Genomic DNA, 21,237 nt, shown 5'->3' with positions numbered 1-21,237 from the left:
GTGGTAAATATATTAGGCCCCAGGGGGCTGTAAGTGGGTGCTAGGGGGTATGTGGAAATTTTTTTAAAAGGAGTAAATATCTAAAGCCCCCCACCCCCCAGTCTACAAAAAAGTAACATTTACATTGATTTACAGACTTTGACATTACCATTTCACTCTTCTTTCTAATTGCAAATTTGGGCTGCCGAAAATGTCAAAAAAATGCCATTTTTGTTTTTTTGCCCGAAAGAGGTAAAAAACCAGAAATTTGGAACAGAAACTGTTACTTCAATATCCGGTAACAGAAACACTAAAGGCCTTTGCATACCAAAGGCGATACGATTATGAGAGCCGAATCGCCAACAAATGGCTCTTTCACATTAAAAGCGAGGCGAATGATTGTCTTTAGCACATTCACACCTTTACAATAGGTGGCGCTAATCGACAAGCTATTTTGCCCTGGGATGGTAGGTGGCGCAAAGCACTTTTTAGCTGGTCTCCCCATTGCCCATTACGCATGAAAAGAACACCTTGACAAGCAGATTAAAAAAGGACATTTCTCTACAAGCTGCTGCAGTCGAGTTTGTTGTTGATTTGCTCAATGAGAATGAAAACATTCAAGACATATTCACAAACTAATTCTGTTCACCTGCGTGACAAGTTGACTGGCAGTGTAGGGCTCCAGACGGCAACTAAAATGGTCGCAAAGCGACCATAAATAAATGATTGCGACAGTCTGGATGTGTGCTTTCATATGCGGTTTCATCAGATATCATCTTGTGAGTTTTTGAATACATCTTTAGACTGCCAGTGTGTCTTGTGCCACTTTTCACCATTTTTTTTTTTTTGGAATTTGGAATGCCCAATTCCCACTACTTAGTAGGTCCTCGTGGTGGAGCGGTTACTCACCTCAATCCGGGTGGCAGAGGACAAGTCTCGGTTGCCTCCACTTCTGAGACCGTCAATCCGCGCATCTTATCACATGGCTCGTTGTGCATGACACCGCGGAGACTCTCAGCATGTGGAGGCTCATGCTACACTCTGCGATCCACGCACAACTTACCATGCGCCCCATTGAGAGCGAGAACCACTGATCACAACCACAAGGAGGTTACCCCATGTGACTCTACCTTCCCTAGCAACCGGGCCAATTTGGTTGCTTAGGAGACCCGGCTGGAGTCACAAATTTGTGCACTCAGCTATACAGTAGATATATTAAATACCCGATTAATGAGCTATCAGCTGTCTTTTCATTGGGTTTCTACCTTGTTTTTGAACAACAATCTAAATCAAGCAATTCTGTGATGTGGCAACTAAAACAGCCATTTGGCTCCTAAATGTTTCAGATTAGGAACCAATGGCCCTACAGTGTTATGACGTATACACCGTCTGAGGGGTGATTAGAAAGAATTGAGTGTAAAAAATTATATTAACGGTTCAAACATTTAATCATTTGTAACGAGTGTGATTATGTACCACTTGGATTAAATACTGTATATACTTGTGTAAAGTACAGTTGTTTGAAATCACTGCGTAATGCACACAATTATAATAACCATTAAAACAGATGTTGTCAATTGGAACATTACTGATTGTATCTTATTGCCATATATATCTTATTTTATTCATTTGTTCAAAACCCTGCATGCTACTAATTAAACGTGACTACGTTTAAATGCTCCAAGAGTCTATATAATGCAAGCAATAAAACAGATCTCACCCAACAAAACCAATCTTCAGCCTGACTCATTATTAGATACTTCAAAATTGCCAACGACAGCTGATAACAACTAATAACAACTGCAATAACGGTTTTGTGGAGACAAGTTTTTGGTATACAAAGGCATTTTAATACAAAGACGTTACAGCAATAGTATTATTAATATTTGGCAAAGAAAAAACACTTAAGATCTGTAAAGTTGTTTATTAAAATAAGGTGATACAAAGGCAAAGATGCTGCAGTATACCATATATTATATTAGGGAATATTAAAAGAGAACTCGGGTAAGATTAAATGCAAAGGCAAAAAATGCAGAAATATGGAATAAATTATGAAGACAATCCACAGAGGATCAGATTGTATTTAAAAGGGATGCAAGGCAATGATTCAACAATATCATTTGCATGTTAAGAGACCCCATGAGAAAGAAAAGTTTTAGTTTTTAAGGCATTTGATGCAAATTAAATGCACATCGTCACTGTTGGTCAGGATTTCTTTCTTGAGTTCCAACAGCATTTTTTGACGGTGTTCAAAACGGCTTTCTGAGCTTTAGCGCCACCTGTTGCGCTGGTTTTGGTATCTGCATTGGCTCCTGACACGTGATCCAAAGCTCTTTTGTTTACTGGTCAGGGCATTTCAATGCCAGGCAAAGGAAAATAAAAATGGACACACTGTTAAAAAAGAAAAAAAAATGCTTCGCTTTGTCGGCGCACGTTTCGCCATGAATGTTCGCTTCAGGTGTGAATGGCTAATTAGGAATCCATTGTTTCAATTCCAAATGTTGATTGCGGTGAGAAATTGCGGCTAAAATTGGTGTGCGAAGACCTTAACTTGGGGGAAAAAAGCATTGTTTATGTTGCACATTAAAGTACACATTCCCAGAAGTGAAGTGATCGCTCTCTTGCTCATTAGCATGTTAATGAAGAGCATTTTCCAGTGCTCTGTGTTATTGTGTGTCGTGTTACTGTCAAGCTCCAGTATGACATTAAAGAAGCATAAAGGCACCATTGAATTAGTCCAAATGACTCAAATTAAATTGAAAGTCCTTTTGAAGCCATACAATGGTTCTGTGAATTGCAAAGGATGTATTTAATAAGTAAATATACAGTCTGTATGTGCAGCACACTTCAGTGAATGAGCGCTGCTCTGTTTTTGACACACACACATATCAGCACGTGCATGCGCAGATTGTAAAATGCTACTGTTTTCAGCACAGCTCAAATAATAAAAATATTTGCATGTAGTTTCTTATCATTTAAAAATTAAGTATTCATTTCTTGCAGCATATATACTTTCAAGAAGAGTTTGTATTAGTGTATCTTTCTCATGGGTTTCTCCTCTCCATTGTTGCCTTTAGCTGTTCTTTCTAAAGCAGCTTTTGAGCAATATTTATTGTAACATTTTTATTGAAAATGTTTTCTGTTCAGGTTTATATTTCTAAAAAATACACTGAATACAAAGTTAATGTTTTCCATATCATTTTTGAAATCCTTTGGCTCATACTCACTACAATGGGTCTGTATGCATAAAAATGTATAGCTGACTATAAATTTAAGAAGGGGGTCCCACACAAGGGGCTCATCATATTTCCAATTTCTTGGCATCAAAGCTTGTAAACCCGTTTTATATAACACGCTTTTAAATTTCACGCTTTCTTTGCTCTTTACAGTGGACTTAAAGGCCCAACCCGACCCATCCCCCATCCTAAGTCAACTGACCCAGCATCAGAATTCAGCACTCCAGTCAGACCTGCCGGCTCAGGCCCGAGACCCCGTCCCACTCCCCCCATATGATGGGCCCTCTCCATCCCTGAATCCCCTCTCTGAGCCTGTTGTCACCACAACAGAGCCCCCACAGGCCAAAAACATCAGACCACAGAGACGGAGATTGCTCCCTCCCTCCAAGGTAATGACAGTACTAGTACTTTCATTGAACTGGCAACAAATGGTGGTGATGGTGTAGTGGACTAAAGCACTGAACTGGTAAGCAGAAGGTTATTGGTTCAATCCCCACAGCCATCACCATTGTGTCCTTGAGCAAGGCACTTAACTCCAGGTTGCTCCAGGGTGATTGTCCCTGCAATAAGGGCACTGTAATTCGCTTTGGATAAAAGCGTCAGCCAAATGTAAACGAGGAACACCCACAGAAGTGAACCGGAGTTAACAAATTGTGTGTGAAGGCTCATTTTGGGAGTACTATGTAGCGTTAAACGATTGCCAAATCCCATTGCCAAAGAAAATGTGCTTTATTCAAATGGACTTTGATTTCTTCATTAATAAACAAGCCATTATGCATTTTGGTTGCCAGATCCCCTCTTCAGCAGTGGAGATGCCAGGCTCTGCTGATGTGTCTGGGCTGAACGTGCAGTTCGGTGCACTGGATTTTGGACCTGAGTCCACTGTGGAGAATCTCAACCAATCAGAAACTAGCTGTCAGGAACCTGTAACTGCTGCTCAAACCCAGAGCAACCTGTACTCCAAACCCGGTACCATCAGGTTTGTCTGTTTACCTGTCTCTCTCTCTTCCATTCTAAGCATGTTTGATCTGTTCAGTTTAATTGCTGATACGTAAAGAATAGTTTATCCTAAAATCTGTCATTATTTATGTGCCTTCATGTCATTTTAATCCTGTATGACTTTTGTAGAAAACAAAAGGAGATGTTTGGCAGAATGTCCAAGCTTCTCTTTTTTTTATTCAGTGAAAGTGAATGGGCAAAAACTACCTTAAAAGTCTCTGTATTCACTTTCCCTTGTTGGCAGGCTTAATTCTATAAAGATTCTCCCCAAATTTCTTTACCTCTTTCAATGTACCTATCTTATTTAGACACTCTTTTTAATCAAATCCTTGAACAGTTTACTTTTCTGTTTTATTTGGCAATGAAAAGTACCTCAAATTCGTTGAGACATCTTGCAGATGCCCAAAAGGACGGGTGGCTTGGCCTGCCCTACTTCCTATCTGCACTGTTTAGTGCCTCTCTTCTTTTACCAGTGTCTGTATCCAAAAATAATGTTGTAGTTTGGCATTCATTGAAGATCCTAAATCAGTTTAAGAAACCGTTTGGCCTGAATGAACTGTTTATTTTCTCCTTTAGCAAATAATACTTTATTTCCCCAATCTCTTCATAGCTCTGCCTTTGGAACCTGGCATTCTTCAGGAATAACACAAATAGATCATCAATATATAGATGACATATTTGCCAGTTTCTCACAACTATGTCAGGCATTTAATCTTCCCAAAGCACATTTTTTTCACTATTTTCAAAAGTCAGGGATTTTGCTCGTAAAAAGATTTCCAGGCTTTGCTTCTCTACCCCCCAGAAACCACCTTGAAACAATTGTTCAAGACCTTACTTTGGTACGTAGAGGTATGCTCTCCAAGATTTATAATTATATTAGCTCTTTGAGAACACCCTCTTTGATTATTGTAAAATCTCATTGGGAAGAAGACATGGTCCTCAATCTCTCAGATGAGATTTGGGAAGAGGCTCTTAACCGCATTCACTCATCTTCACTTTGCGTACGCCATGGCCTTATTCAGTTTAAAATCATATATCGGCTCCATTACTCAGTCAGCTTTAGCCAAGATTTATCCAGGAATGGATCCCTTATGTGATATATGTAGATGTGCCCCTGCTACTCTTTACCATATTGTTTGGGGATGTATAAGGCTGAATACATTTTGGAAATCCTTCTTCGAGACTCTCTAAAGTATATCAGAGATCTATTCCACCCCCTGCCCTCTTACTGCTATATTTGGGGTGCCTCCTGATAACACATCAACTAATACTTATCAAAGAGATGCTTTGGCCTTTGCTGCTTTATTAGTGAGGAGACTATATAATTGGAACAAGGCTGCCCCTCCCTACCGTCCACTCACTTAATAAATGACATTGTCAAACCTCAAATTTGAGAAAATAAAGCACACAGTAAATGGTTCTTTGAAGGATTTCTATTATAACAGAAACCTTTCTTTGATTATATTCAGCAATTTCGTGAGATTCCTCTAGACTAACATATTGTAACATGTAAAACTACATTGGTCTTACCAAGTGGACCCAACAACCTACCCCCCATTTCTTATTCATCTCCACTTTTCCTCTCTGAAGTCCTTTCCCTTTCACTCTCTTTCCCCCTTTTCGTCTTTTTATTTCTCTTGATTTTTTATTTATTTGTATTATGTCTTTTTCTGTTTAAGTATTGAAATGTTTGAATTTTTAGTTTATTTCTACAGAGTTTCAGTGAAAGACAAATATTGCATCGTCTACGTATTTATCACATAATAGAAATGTAGATTATCTAATGATGGTCTATTTAATACGAATCTATAAGGGATTTGTGTATACCTGTTTATACATAATGAATATTGTAAATTACTATGTTCTAATAAAAGCATAAAAAAAGGTCTCTGTATTTCGGCTTCAATCGTCTTCTGAAGCCGTAAGAGAGCGTTGAGTGGAACTGTTGTACACTGAAAATCTTTCCTTGAAAATCTTGAAAGACAGCTATGCTCACAATTTACTTTCATTGTACAGAAAGCAGCTTATAAATTCTGCTAAAAACAAACTTCTGTTTCGTTCCGCAGACGAAAGTCATACAGGTTTGGAAAGATGTGGGTTTTTCCTTTAGGAGAACTACCCCTTTAACTCTTCCCTCATTTATGGTACATTTTGTTGTAAACTGTGATTTATTTGTGACTGCTGTCCAACCCGGTATTGACCTGAGACAATAAACGACTGTCTTAGTAATACATTTCAAATCAGAGTTGCTTCCTGTCTGTATCATCTCTCATCATTTTAGTGAGTCATTAGGTGGTTTGCCTCCAGTAATTTTGGAGTCCAGTTACCCATCATCATCTCTGGGTTTTCCCAGCACTACTACTGCTCCTGTCATGGCTCCCTCTTCTGCCACCAAAGTGGAATCATTGGCCACCACCCCTCTCAGCGTATGACCAATAACCTCTTCATCTTATATTTAAACCTGTTTTAGTTTTTTAAATGAGTACTCAATTTGAATCTTTCTTACCAAAATTATTATCTAGCATGATTGCTCTTAATAAGTGAAATGTTAGTATACCTGACAGCTGAATCAGTTAACCTCTGTTTACCCACAGAATGGATTTAGTGAAATGAGGACATCTAGCACACAGGAAGGTATGTGATTATCTGCATTACGTCTATGTGAGATCTACATTATTTTCTGCCCTGATTGGTGCCTGACATGTTGACATGGCCCTAACTCCAAACACTAACCTTATTGAGCCTCCAAAGGCTAATTTATATAAGTTTGCATAATGATGAAATACACTGACATTTATGTTCTGCTAAGGTGTTCATCTGGTTTTGTTCTTGACCTAGGAGAACTCTGCTAGTCAAATAGTGCTGATGATTTGTGAAAACCAATCTTTGATGTGTTTTGAATGTGACTTTCTTTATTTACAATCCCCCTTGCCAGCTGAGGAAACTGTAGCTAGCTACATTACTTGCTTAATGTTCCAAATGGAAAACTTTGAGATAAGCCTGTCTTTCTAAAGTTTTTTTTATTTTATTTTTATTTTTTATGAGACTGCTTATCTACTGATGTTTTCTGCCTGAGCGTTGGCATAATTTCATGACGTCACCCTCAACAGACTCATTTTAAAACGATGCTGCGTGTAGTTTAACCGCATGCTTAGTTTGCACTGGGTGCTTCAGTTTGTTCAGGAGAAAATGTTAGGCTTATTCCAATATATAAATTAGACTTAAAGGGGTAGTTCACCCAAAAATGATTTATTCACCATCATGCAATCCCAGATGTGTATGACTTTATTTCGTCTGCACAACACAAATACAGTTTTCTTTAGAAGAATATTTCAGCTCTGTAGGTCCATACAATGTGAGTGAATGGTGGCCAGAACTTCGAATCTCCTAAAATCAAATAATCTATATGATAGGTGTGGGTGAGAAACAGATCAATATTTAAGTCCTTTTGTACTATAAATCTCCACCTTTAACCAGCCCCGACCATTAGGTGGTGATATGCATGAAGAATGTGATTTGCCAAAAAAACAAAAGAAGAATGTGAAAGTGAAAATAAAGATTTAAAGTGAAAATTTTGGAGCTTCAAAGTTCTGGCTTCCATCCACTTACATTGTTTATGCCTACAGAGCTGAGATATTCTTCTAAAAACCTTAAATTGTGTTCTGCAGATGAAAGGAAGTCATATGCATCTGGGATGGCATGAGGGTGAGTAAATTGAGGTTTTTTATTTTTGGGTGAATTATCCCTTTAAAAGTTACAAAACAAGGCACACTGCATGTCCTAATTGGGCATAACACATCAAGTTTCCAGCGTCAAGTAATTTTTACTTAAAGTAATTTAAGTGGGATTCTGGACCGAAAGATTTCATGGTGGATGGAGTTTCCCAGCATGATATGACCAACTAGAAACTATAATGTATACTATGTCATGGTCACTTGTTGCAAGTTGCCTGGTTACAACATGGTGTTGGCGACAGTTTAGTTCAGATTTCCCAATTTTACCAAAGCTTTACACCTTTACTAGGAGAATTCGTTGCATAGACAAACATTTGCATTTGACATTTTTCATCTTTGTCTTCCTGCAGCTGCTCCGTCCAGCACTCCACAGTCTGTGTCCACAGCTGTCCCCAGCGAAAACGGCCTGTCATCTCTCCAATCTTCCACCTCCTCAACAGCAGCACCTGCCCTCAGCACAGCTCTTCCCTCTCTTAGCAGGTACTACCTCCCCACTGCAAAGTGTCATCTAATTAATTATTCATGAGAGGATGGCTCTGTCTGGCTGATTTTATCAGTTGTCTTAAAGTCTCATGTTTGTTTTTGGGTTGTTGTCTCTCTCATCAGTCACGTGAGCAGTGTGAACTCTCTTGGATCTTCAGCGCCCACCAGCTCTTCCCTGAGCGTAAGTACTCTCCACGCTGTCTTGCAGGATTATTCTTCAATTTCCATTCTCTCTTTCCTGGTTCAGCTTCCTAACTTTAGGTATTCACTTTTTTACCTGAGTTACTCAGGTTAATGATTTTAAAGTCATGGAACTTATGAGTGACTGGATCAAAATTTATTGAATGTAAATGGCTTCCTCTAGTCACAGATGGGCACTGACGTGAGCGTGAGCCTGCCCGTGTTCTCCGGCTCTGTGTCAAGTGTGTCCAGCTCGTCAGTTAACTCAAACGGACTGAACGCTTCAACTCAGAGTCTAGCTGCTAATGGCACATCCGCTCCCTCTGCTGGCCGATCTGCACCAATGCAGACCTCTATGAACACCTCCAGCACCTCTGGTAAAGTGCAGACGAAAATGTTAAGATGTGTTTTCATACCAACACATTAAATGTCAAATTAAAGTTTGAAATTTGAGTTTCAAAATGTGCAGTCAGCAGTGAAATATTTAATTTGTCTTTAACATGGCACAAAGTACATAAATATCTTGATGATTCCCCAGTGCTGTCTTGTTTTTCACCAATCTGGGGCAATTAACATTTCAGCCCGGCTAAAAATAATATGGGGTTTAAAATGTGGTTAAATAAGGGCATTGGTAGACTGATGGACTTATAAGAAGACACTATTTTAATGCCATTTGACAAGTTATCAGCAAAGTTTGATATACCTCCTAAACATTTTTTCAAATATTTACAACTAAGACGTTTTATTTTTTCACGACTGAAGAACTCAGTACAGCTTCTTCCAATGTCTATATTGGACACAGTTTCTATGCAGAATTGTTTCAGTAAGGGGCGGGTTATCCAATTATATAATTTACTAGTGGAAAATCAAAAAGGAAATTCTGACAATATAAGACTAATATGATACAACATTTAAAAATAGATATTTCACAGGAGGATTGTGGGACAATATGCTTAAAGGCACAAACGTGAACCATTAACACACAGATGAGACTTTTACCATACAATTGGATAATGAGAACGTATGTAACTCTGGTGAAACTAAATAAATGTAATTCTAGTATCCCGGTTCTATGCTTTAAATGCAAACTTTAAACTTCAAGGTACTTTATTTCATTGTATATGGAAATGTGAGGAGTTGCCAAAATTTTGGAATGGGGTGATTCGATATATCTCTCAATTTACCTCTTCTTTAGTTCCATTAAACCCTGTATTGTGTATACTCAGTATATACCCAGACAACTGTTCTCTTTCTATTAAAGAAAGGCATAAATCCATCATTTTTCTATTACAAGCCAGACGTGCTATTGCTTTATACTGGAAAAATACTAGCTACCCTACTCTAGGTTTATGGTTAAAATATGTAATATCAAGATTGGCTCTCGAAAAACTTGTATATGTGGTAAGGAAGAAGTTCTCTGAATTTCAGAATATATGAGAGGTGTTTCTGGACTTTGTAAAAATGGAGATATTGAAGAAGCTAAAGAAGTGTGAAGTTATGGAGTATGCATTTAAATCAACATAAGAAATGTATAATATTTAATGTCAAAGCTGCTTTGGAGGGGGAAGGGGAGAAGAAAATTTCAGTTAAGTACGTTTTCAATGTGTAAATTGTAAAAGCTCTATAAAGATATGTTATTTGTTATTAAAACACATTTGTCCTAATTTTCAGGTAAAGCTCCTCCAAACCTGGCTCAAGGAGTCCCGCCTCTGCTGGCCAGTCAGTACATCATGGGTCCTGGTGGCCTCCTTCCTGCTTACCCAGTTAGTATATGGCTGCACTGCTCTTACATTAATAAAGCAAAGATTTGATCTCAATTGCATTATTGTGAGCTCTTCAAGTTTCTTACCTTCCATTTGTGCCTTGTATGTTAACTTGTAAAGTTAGAAGTCTTGAATCAGATTAACAGCTAAGCAATTTCTTTACATTAGAAACAAATAAATATATAGTCTATCTATTTTAATGCAATAACACAAATTATAATTTCAGCTATGGGTGGGCATTGAGTAATTTTGTAAAACCTGTAATCGATTACTTGAAATGTAGAATTTAAGTTCAACCTTTGAATCTGTTTTTCTTAAGAAAAATGAGCACAATGCATAAACAATAACATTTAGATAAAAAAAAAAATTACGACAAAAATATTTCCAGTCATTGAGACATACTGTACATTCAAAGACTTCTGAAGCAATACAATCACTTAAAATAATTGTCAACAACAATGCAAGAATATAACGGCTAGATTTAGGTGAGAGAAGTAGTTTCATTGTTGCCCACGGCAGGCAGAGGCATAAAGAAAAAATTAAATTGCAATATACCAGTAGTGTTTTTACTATTCGAATATTGAAAGCTGAATGAGTACTCGATTAATCGATTACTCATGCACATCCCTAGTCTCTGTATCTCTGTTTCTGATCTTTTTATTTCATTTTCATCCCTAAAGCCAATCTATGGTTATGAAGACCTACAGATGATGCAGTCCCGTCTGCCCATGGTGAGGATTTCTTCAACAACACTCAGCACTTGGCTGTTAGGAATGCCCTATTTTCATCTAATTTTTTTTGTTCACTCTCCTCTGCAGGATTATTATGGAATGACGTTCCCTGGTACAGCACTAGCTGGCAGAGATGGTGGATTAGCAAGCAATCCATACTCGGGTAAGCAGTCCACTATTCAGGGTTATTGTCTCAGTGCAACTACTGTTACTCTAACAGGAATGGGACAAATAATTTTTTGCATTCTAGTACTTGGACATATAGGGGTGGGAATAAGATTGGACCCATAATAATATATTGATGTCTGGGTCACAATATGATATTGTGGCGCTTTTTGTGTATTCAGATTCAAAACTGTAATATTGTGGTCTTTTACTAATTTTTTATTTTTTCTATTCATTTTCATTGGACTTCTGAGCAACAAGTACTGAACTGTGCTTCTGCTTTACTTTGTCATAGAGCTACAAAAGTAACATACAGTATACTGTAAAATGCACAATCCAGAAATAATACTAGCCACACAATGAAGAGGGGATCAGTGCTCCTAAGTACATGTAATATTACATTTTTATTCATTTTCACATTAATGTGGAAAAATCAGCGTCATTGTGACAACTGTAAAAGCAGCACTTAAAGTAAGTACATGTTGAAGGAAATCTCTTCAAAATCTGTAAACGTTGACCTCTTAGACATTGACATTGGTATTATATCTGGTAATGGAGCATTATGGATTGAATTGCGATATGGCCTTGCATGATTAATAATTAAAGATTACTTAAAGGCATTTAAAACAGTCTGCATTGACTGCTTTGATTGCTCTTGACATTTTCCTGCTTTTTTGTGCTTTCCCGATCACATGCCTGTTATTCTTGGCATTATATTATCAAGAGGTAAAATATTGCAAATATAGATTTCTTTTTTTCCCCACCACTGTGGTCAGTCTGTAAGACCAGATGCATGCGGGTGGTTGTGGCATGCATTTTTGTTACACTAAGGCTGTCAAATTAAAAATTGAAATTCAGGGCCTGGGTAGCTCAGCGAGTATTGACGCTGACTACCACCCCTGGAGACGCGAGTTCGAATCCAGGGTGTGCTGAGTGACTCCAGCCGGGTCTCCTAAGCAACAAAATTGGCCTGGTTGCTAGGTAGGGTAGAGTCACATGGGATAATCTCCTTGTGGTCATGATTAATGGTTCTCGCTCTCAGTGGGGCGCGTGGTAATTTGTGCGTGGATCATGGAGAGGAGCATGAGCCTCCACATGCTGTGAGTCTCCGCGGTGTCATGCACAACGAGCCACGTGATAAGATGCGTGGACTGACGGTCTCGGAAGCGGAGGCAACTGAGACTTGTCCTCCGCCAACCAGACTGAGGTAACCGCACCACCATGAGGACCTGCTAAGTAGTGGGAATTGGGCATTCCAAATTGGGAGAAAAGGGGATACTTTTTCTTTTTTTTTTTTATTAGTTGAATTTAAAAAATAAAATTCAAATGCTAAAATTAGCATTTTAATTTTAGTTGTCTGTGAAGCATTGATGATGACTTCATTCTTGGGCTAACTCAGAAGCCGTATGACAAATAAAACAGAATGCTGGTGTCTCGAGATGCATTTCAAAGGCTGAATTTCCTTTTTAATTGACACTGCATCTAAAAAATGCATTGTTACTGCATGAGACACTGAAAAAAACACGGCACAACTGTCATAGATGTCCATCTAGCGCATGCTTGCATTGAAAAAGACAAACACTTGTAGTGAACATCCCCTTAGGTGGAGCTATTTGGCGATTGTGTCTTGACTATGCCTTGTTCACTTATCAGTGTCTCACTGCATAAGCATTTGCTATGTACATACAACTGTATTTAATGAAAAACACTGTGGTACCACTGGTATTATGAAAATAGAGTCTGTGGCAATAACCTACCATGGCACCGGTAAAGGTTACTGTGCAACACCAAGTTAACACAGAACCGTCTTTTGAAGCGTTTCTTAATTTTTCTTTTGTACTTAATATTTGAGAATATGGACTGGCTAAATATTTTGCCTTCATTTTACACAAATTTTTTAACAGCCAGATTCTAAAACATCAATCTAAAAATCAGATGTCTTGTAGACCTGAAATAATGTCTTTTAAATTGGAATATAATTTGATTTTTGGTGATATTTCAGTAAAAAAAATGTAATTTAGTTTCTCAGCCCCGTTACACATACTTTTTTTTTGACTTGCCTTTACAGCTGAGCCCACCAAATTTGGACGCAGCGACTCAAACTCCCCAGCCCCCGCCACCAGCCTCTCCTCCGTGCCCCCTTCACAGCCTCAACAGAGTGCCATCCCCCCTCAAACTCAAGGGCCACAGAACTCAGGTCTAGCCCAGCAGGGTCAGACCCAGGCCTTCCTCAACCCTCCTCTGCCCCCAGGCTATGGCTACACCAGCCTGCCATACTACCCCGGTGTGCCGGGAGTGCCCAGTGCCTTCCAGTATGGCCCCACTGTCTTCATGCCCCCAGCATCCACAAAGCAGCATGCCATGGGCCCATCCAGCCAGTACCAGCACCAAGCCGGATACAGCCAACATGCGTATGGCCCAGGTAAGTGTCAGAGTTACAGGCTGCTTGGCTCTTAATAGGATTATTAAAACAATTAAAAATCTGTCATTTACTCACCCTCTTGTCATTCCAAACATGTATGACTTTCTTCCATGGAACACAAAAGGAAATTATGAAGAATGTACTGGTCGCTTTTATCCATGTAATTACAATGAATGGAGAATGGAGCATCAAAAAGATAGAAAAAGCAACTTAAGAAAAACGAATTCAAATGAATCATGCGCTATATTTGAAATCTTCTAAAGGCATACGATAGCTTTGTGTGAAGAATGAAGATTAGACCAAAATGTAAGACGTCATTCACTGATAATCCTGACATCCACCCTAGACGGTTTTCATTAAACAGTCTGAACGATTTGTTCAGGAATGTGTAAATGATGACAGTTTTTGTTGTGATTAAATGACACTCAATCCCCAATGTAACATAAATTTATTTTCTTATTGGGCTGGGAAACGCAAGGTTTCTCCAGCATTTCTTAGTTTGAAAGCTCTTGTTCTCTGCAAAGGTTTTGACGAGCTGTCCCAGGCTCATGCTGGAGGAGAGTATGGGAAAGGAGGATATGGAGGCAGCTCTCAGTCCCAGGCCAAAGCAGTCAGCAACAGTACAGGAAAAGGTAGACCTTACACTCTTACATTATAAAATAATAAACAGGGTTCATACAAGGTGTTTGAAGTACTTGAATTTGGTTTTTATAAATACAAGCACTAGAAAACCATGAAAATAGCCATGTATTACCAAGCGATGCTTAAAATGTGCTTGAATTATAGAAAGCTGTTGCTGAAATCACTAAATAGCTTAAATGTGTGGAATTTTTTCCCCAAAAAACATGTATACAATCCTGTTACAAAAAGACAAAACATCCCCCCGCTGCTACAGCCAAACACCAGATCCCCCTAACCCAATTCTTGATCTCACACGTGGCTCGTATCATGTGATTTCTTTGTTTTTTCATACATCACTCTGTGTACTGTATGCTTATTCAGAACTGCTTACATAAAAAAAAAAGATGATTTTCATGACTGTCGGTTCCGTTAACGGTTCTCAAACATACATTCTTCCGCTGGTGTGGACGGAACAACGTACTAACACACTGACAGTGTTTCGAGAAGCGCAAGCTAGAAACATACAGCGTGAACAGTGGGGTTAAATTGATGAACAAATGATTCTTATGAGTCAGTTATTTTTGGAGAATAAGAAACATACAGGGCTGGATTAACCATATGGGTAACTGGGCATGTGCAAGTGGGCACCACATCCCAGGGGGGCACCACATGACGGCGATTGTTTGCTTTAGGTCCAGCAAGCTCACTGTATAGTGCAGCTCATGGAATTTTTTATTTAATGTTTATTAAGTTTAATTTTACAGTATCATTATCATGTGCAGTGTAAATGGTTCCTCAGAGGTCCAGACGACAGCGTATAGACGGCGATGTCACATGGCAGCTGTTACTTTTGACAGCGCTGTTCAGAATGTGCCAATCACAATCGATTGTTACTGGTTACGGATTTTCCAATTTCACTTTGAAGCATCTGTATGACCCTGAATAAAAGACAATATGTGTGGAAAATTTTAGTCATTACGATATCAACATACAATATAAATCTATAGAGGTAGATCTATACATCGGTTTAACTGATTAATCGGTCTCGATCGTCGCCTTTTGGAACTATTGTTTATCAGCAAAATGCTATGGCGATAGTTGTTGTGGACCTTTATTTATTTCTTTCCCCCTCCATGTTCCTCTGTGGCCGGCGCTGCCGGATTCTACAGTAAAACTGTGGCCCCTTGAGGTGAAATAAAACAGCGGCCCCTTGAGGTCATTTATTTCATGAGGTGAAATAAAACAGCGGCCCCTTGAGGTGAAATAAAACAGCGGCCCCTTGAGGTGAAATAAAACAGCGGCCCCATGAGGTGAAATAAAACAGCGGCCCCATGAGGTGAAATAAAACAGCGGCCCCTTGAGGTGAAATAAAACAGCAGCCCCTTGAGGTGAAATAAAAACTTTCACTGACACCACGTGGGGATTTGTTGCATCCAAGTCTTTCATCATTGACAATATTCATCCATATTTTATCCTCTCTTAAATTCATATTTTGTTGTTTTGCTTAATCAAATGTTCTAAATTGAAGCGAGGTCATGCAAAGAAAAATGCGCCTATATCGAAACTTGCCCCGTCAGCACATGCATCGTGTCTTCAACTTCATATCTTATGAATAATTATCAATAATTTGGAGAAATATAAACATACATACATATAGTATGCAGCATAAATTAGTACACCTCTGAACAAAGATATATTTCTATTTCTAAATGATTGCTATTACAATTCATGCGCAGATGACAAAATTGAAATGTATTAAACATAATAACAAAATAGGAAGTTATGTTATCAATATCTGTAAAATAATTTAATTAGGCAACTTAGGCAAATTATAAATTTTCACTTTTGACCAGCCCCAACCAGTAGGTGGCTGAATGTGATAGTCACTTCCACATCAGAATGTAGACGTGAAAATGGAGATTAAAAAAGAAAAAGAAAAACTTAATTGATCTGTTTCTCACCCACGCCTATCATATCACTTCTGAAGACATGGATTTAACGACTGGAGTCATATGGATTACTTTCATGCTGCCTTTATGTGCTTTTTGGACCTTCTGTGACCTTGTCACCATTCACTTACATTGTATGGACCTACAGAGCTGAAATATTATTCTTAAAATCTTTGTGTTCAGAAGAAGGAAGTCATACACATCTGGAATTACATAAGGGTGACTAACATTGAAAGAATTTTCATTTTTTTGGGTGAACCTATCCCTTAAACTAGAGCATTGCAGTGGAGCCAAGTTTCCGTCATTTCAAAATAAGAGTCCCTGATGTGTTTTGTCTTGTTTATAGTTAAAAGTCCTGCGTTATGCACCACAAAAATGTTCTGGTTATTACTTGGAATTTGGTAGAACAATAAACTGCATCTGGGATTTTATTCATTTTGTCTCTTGTATGCTCTATGTCTGTGTCCGTCACAATAAGGGGGAAAAATGAAAATACATTTTTAATATTCTGTGTATCGATTTTTAAAAACAATCGTCCGATTAATCTCTTATCAGCATTTTCCACCACCTTAGTCATTGATATATGTCAATTCACTATCTGTCCACCTCTTTAAATCTAACTAGATCTTAATCTGGCATTTAGAAGGTAATGTATTGAAAATGTATATTCTCATGTTGTCATGTTTAATATTTTAAACCACTTCACAGGACCAGGAATGTCTGGATCTGCAAGCTCAGAGCTTACAGGAACCGTCTACAGCAAGACTCAGGTAAGGGTTCATACCTCTTCTTGGCAGGGCTAAACTTCTTTACAGGTATTGAGTAGATTAACTACACGCCCTCATGCCATTCCAAATCCATTTGACTTTCTACAGTGAAACAAAAAAGATGTGAGGTATTATGTAAGTCTCAGTCACCATCAACAGAAACTCGCAGTCTGATCCCATTGATCAGGCATGTGTCCAAGATCTGCTTAATCTCAGTCTGAGTAACTGGTCGTGGTTTACAAACATTACACAGATCATCTTAAATGGCCTTTATTCCTTCTTAACTTTGATCCCCGCTTTTGACCTGGCCTGAAAATAGCATACAAAACGTTTCTTTTGCATGCAATATCTGCATGTTGAAAAAACTTTATAGGTCAAATCATAGCCATTAATTCTGTCTCTCTGTCCTCTGACCCTTCTAGACATTTGACAAGCAGGGGTTCCCCACCGCAACGGCCCCTGCCTTCAGCCTGCCCTCAGCTCTGGGAGGAACCGGGCCGCTTAACCCCGCAGGTGCCCCCGGCTACGCCCCAGCCCCCTTCCTTCACATCCTGCCCCATCATCAGCAGCCCCCCTCACAGTTACTACACCACCACATGGCTCAAGACACACAGGTGCAATATACACGTGAAAGTATTCTAAAAAGTAATATTGCACTTGAGAATTCATTTAATGTGCCACTTTCCACGAATAAGAGACACATTTGTGTCCCATTACTTGTTTTAAAGCAACAAGGCACAAATCCCATGGTCTTTAGAGGGAGAACTATAAGATGTTACATAAACTGTGAACTGAACACATCTTTAATGTCATGAATTTCAGTTCCTTGTTGAAAAATATTGTATTAATTACCATTCAACCCTGGTACTAAAGATATTGTAAAAATGATCAAACAATATTTTCTTACAATTTTGGGACTTAAGGTTATGTTATAAGTTGTTAATGGGTTTCAAAAATTGCAAATATCATAAATTTGAAATTATACAGTACGTTTAATATTTAGTGTGACCGCCTGATGTGATTGAACATTTTCTGAAGGTTAAGCACCTTTCACTGTCACTTACATTTAACCTTTTGCGCTCTATTTGTGGAAAGTGCCTTCAGGTGTTTTTAAATAGAAATCAAATGCTGTATGTCAATTATTCGATTAGATAAGCAGATACCTTAAAGGAATAGTTCACCTAAATATGAAAATTCTCTCATTATTTACTCACCCTCATGCCATCCCAGATGTGTATGACTCTCTTCAGAACACAAATTAAGATTTTTAGAAGAGTTTCTTAGATTTTTGGTCCATACAATGCAAGTGAATGGGTGCCAAAAGTTTGAAGCTCAAACATTCACATAAATCAGCATAAAAGTAATCCATATTACTCTAGTGGTTAAATCCATGTCTTCAGAAGTGATATAAGTGTGGGTAAGATGATCACTTTCTCATTCTCTTCATGCATATGCCCCAACTGGGCAGGGAGAAGAATTTCTTGCAAAATGACTTGAATATTGATCTGTTTCTCACACACACCTATCATCACTTCTGAAGATAAAATTCCACTGAAACACTGTAGTCATATGAATTACTTTTATGCTGCATTTATGGGATTTTTGCAGCATCAAAATTTTGGCACCCATTCACTTGCATTGTATGGACCTACAGAGCTGAAATATATTTCTAAAAATCTTCATTTGTGTTCTGTAGAAGAAAGTCATTCACATCTGGGATGGCATGAGGGTGAGTAAATGATGAGAGAATTTCAATTTTAGGTGAACTATCTCCTTAATGTGTTGTATTGATGTTATGTTGTTTTTCTCTTTGCTCTCTGCAGGGCCAACGCAGTCAGTCCAACAGCTTGCAGAAGAGTCAGGGCAAGTCCAACTACAGCAGCTCTCCTTACTGGGCGAACTGAACAATCGCTTCATATTGTTACTGACATGAAAACCCAAATCTGTATGCCTGCACTGTCCTGCCTCTCATCTGAAACACACACACACACACACTGTATCAGTTCTCCCTCCCGTCCTCCCTCCTCCAAAGTTCTTCTGTGCTTTTTTTCCATGTAGTTTTTTTCCTTCTCTGAATTTGGTTTTTCCATGTAAGATATTTATGTAAGTATTTATATATACTGTAAATGTTAAGAAGCTGAACATACTGTAAGATATGGTCACTCCATTTTATTTTTTAGAAGGACTCCTTGTTTTGTTTTTTTTTTGTTTTTTTTTTTTTTTTAAACTGCAGGGATGTAGCAAAACATTTAAAGGAAAAGCATTTTGAGGAAAACCGAAGAGAGACATTGCAATGAGAGAGCCAGAGCACTGACAGTGGAGGAGGGTGAAATATCATGGGGGTTTCACTCATTCAGACATAATGAGAGGCTTCAACATCAGAGCGTTCCACTCTTGAGTCCCTCCCTCTGGGGGTTGTTCTCCTGTACTATGGTCCTGAAGTTAACTTCTGTCAGAAATTAAGTTTAAAGCAGAAATTAAAATTCTGTCCCAACAAAATCATCCCATAAATTTTATATTTTATTCTTGTTCCCCTCTGATTAAAGGTTCTGAGCTATTCACCCATTTGTCAGCATCTTTTGTCACGCTGCTCAGGTGATGGCAGGTGCATATTGACAGTTTATATATTAAAGATGAATCTTAACACCCATACCACTGCTCTAATCTTCTGTTCCTTTTTATATTTATTTTTTTATTTTTTTCTTGACCTCATAGATCGGGGTTCCCGTGGATCCTTAAAATGTCTTAAATTCAGTTTTCCGAAATGTAAGGTAATAAAAAGTCGTAAATGTATTAAATGATACAACACAAGTCGTAATTATCATTTAAACAGGTCTTAAATTTGGAGGCGGAAAGACAGGAATCGTGATATGACCTAATGTATCAAACTTCAAAAGATTATGAACTGATGAAATGCATGCACGTTCTTCAGAGTGAAAACGTGACTAACTACGTTTCCATCCAAGGATTTTTTTGCGAAAAAAGTTTTAACGCATCGAAATAAAGCTGATGGAAACGCAATTTATCGCTAAAATTACACAAGTGTCGACATAATATTTTTCCGTTTAACTCTAGCGCATAAACTCTATGTCGATACATCAAATGTTGCGAAAAACTGGTTTGGAAACATTTGTCGAGAAAATTGGCATTAACGCAAAAATATAGTGTCACATGACAGAATTTACCCCAATCGTTAGCCTGTGTTAATCATGACGACAATGTATACAACCTTGAAAGCCAGTTTATTGTACGTGATTATGGATTGATCTTAACAGCATAAAGATCCGATCACTGCAAACATGACACTTCCAAGAGTACCAATACAACTATCTCGTATCAAGACATGCACATCAACAAGTGCACGGAGAACAAATGAATGGCCACTGTCTGCGATTAATTTAATCGCGGTAGACATCCGTTTATTTATGAAAGTTGCTTTTCCACACCATTCAAAATAATAGACAGCAGTCACGGAATTAACCCACAATACAAAAAAAAAAAAAAAAAAAAAAAACATTTCTGTGCACAAAATATATGCACAATACTAGAAGAAAAGCTTCAGTGTGCTTTTTTTGGAACACTAACATATAGCCCAATTATAATAAATTATTGTTTATATTTTTGAAAAATGCCGGTAAAATTCCCTATATTAAATTAAATAAATTGCCAAACGAAAAACGCATTAAATGAAAATAAATAATAATTTAAAAAAATTACCAAACGAAAAATATATTTTTAGACCAATATATGCCTTTTCTTTACACAAACTTAAATTAGCCGTACCCTGTTCTGCAGACTAATAAAGTCGTCTGAATGACATTTTCTACACTTCACTATCAGAACTATTTGTCCAATCAGTTCACTTTCAGAAAACGAGCTTTTGAACATTTTAAAACTTTTAAATATTTTAAATCTAACCCTCTTTACCTCGGATCGCATTTGCTGAGCTTCTTCAGAAAATGTAAATTGCATTATGACGCTAAATATAATTTTAGATGACAATCAAGTTCAGTTGGTCGTTAAAAGTTGCTGGACAAATATGCGGGACATAATGCAGTTGTGATGGCAAAGCTTTAGATGATTGTTCAAAATAGCCTATTGAATATCAGGAATGTATCATGTGAAAACCCTGATATTACACTGCATCAATGTTTCTTTAATAGCTGTACACACAGCATATACACATCGATGGATGGTACTTATACTAA

General features: G+C 38.0%; 1 protein-coding gene across 5 annotated transcripts in view; it reads left to right on the top strand.

The window, feature by feature from the left end:
- LOC127424301 (ubiquitin-associated protein 2-like) overlaps positions 1-19,681 on the top strand; it is a 38,296-nt gene extending 18,615 nt beyond the window's left edge. For 2 of the 5 annotated variants that reach the window (XM_051669345.1, XM_051669344.1), the window contains exons 13-27: positions 3,369-3,604; positions 4,007-4,194; positions 6,496-6,640; positions 6,809-6,848; positions 8,299-8,428; positions 8,555-8,612; positions 8,796-8,988; positions 10,283-10,374; positions 11,055-11,105; positions 11,193-11,268; positions 13,339-13,692; positions 14,217-14,324; positions 16,971-17,032; positions 17,452-17,643; positions 18,853-19,078. In XM_051669345.1, coding sequence (XP_051525305.1) covers positions 3,369-3,604; positions 4,007-4,194; positions 6,496-6,640; positions 6,809-6,848; positions 8,299-8,428; positions 8,555-8,612; positions 8,796-8,988; positions 10,283-10,374; positions 11,055-11,105; positions 11,193-11,268; positions 13,339-13,692; positions 14,217-14,324; positions 16,971-17,032; positions 17,452-17,643; positions 18,853-18,933 — 2,006 coding nt within the window. In that variant the 3' untranslated portion in view covers positions 18,934-19,078. Of the gene's footprint in view, positions 1-3,368; positions 3,605-4,006; positions 4,195-6,495; positions 6,641-6,808; positions 6,849-8,298; positions 8,429-8,554; positions 8,613-8,795; positions 8,989-10,282; positions 10,375-11,054; positions 11,106-11,192; positions 11,269-13,338; positions 13,693-14,216; positions 14,325-16,970; positions 17,033-17,451; positions 17,644-18,852; positions 19,079-19,262 lie in introns of those variants that run through there. The other 3 variants (XM_051669346.1, XM_051669347.1, XM_051669348.1) reach the window with 3 other exon arrangements.
- The last annotated feature ends 1,556 nt before the right edge of the window (positions 19,682-21,237 follow it).

Source organism: Myxocyprinus asiaticus, chromosome 33 (genome assembly GCF_019703515.2).
Source record: "Myxocyprinus asiaticus isolate MX2 ecotype Aquarium Trade chromosome 33, UBuf_Myxa_2, whole genome shotgun sequence".
Classification (NCBI taxonomy): Eukaryota; Metazoa; Chordata; class Actinopteri; order Cypriniformes; family Catostomidae; genus Myxocyprinus; species Myxocyprinus asiaticus.
The sequence above is the reverse complement of the archived record's forward strand: the minus strand, read 5'-3'. Positions and strand labels throughout refer to the sequence as shown.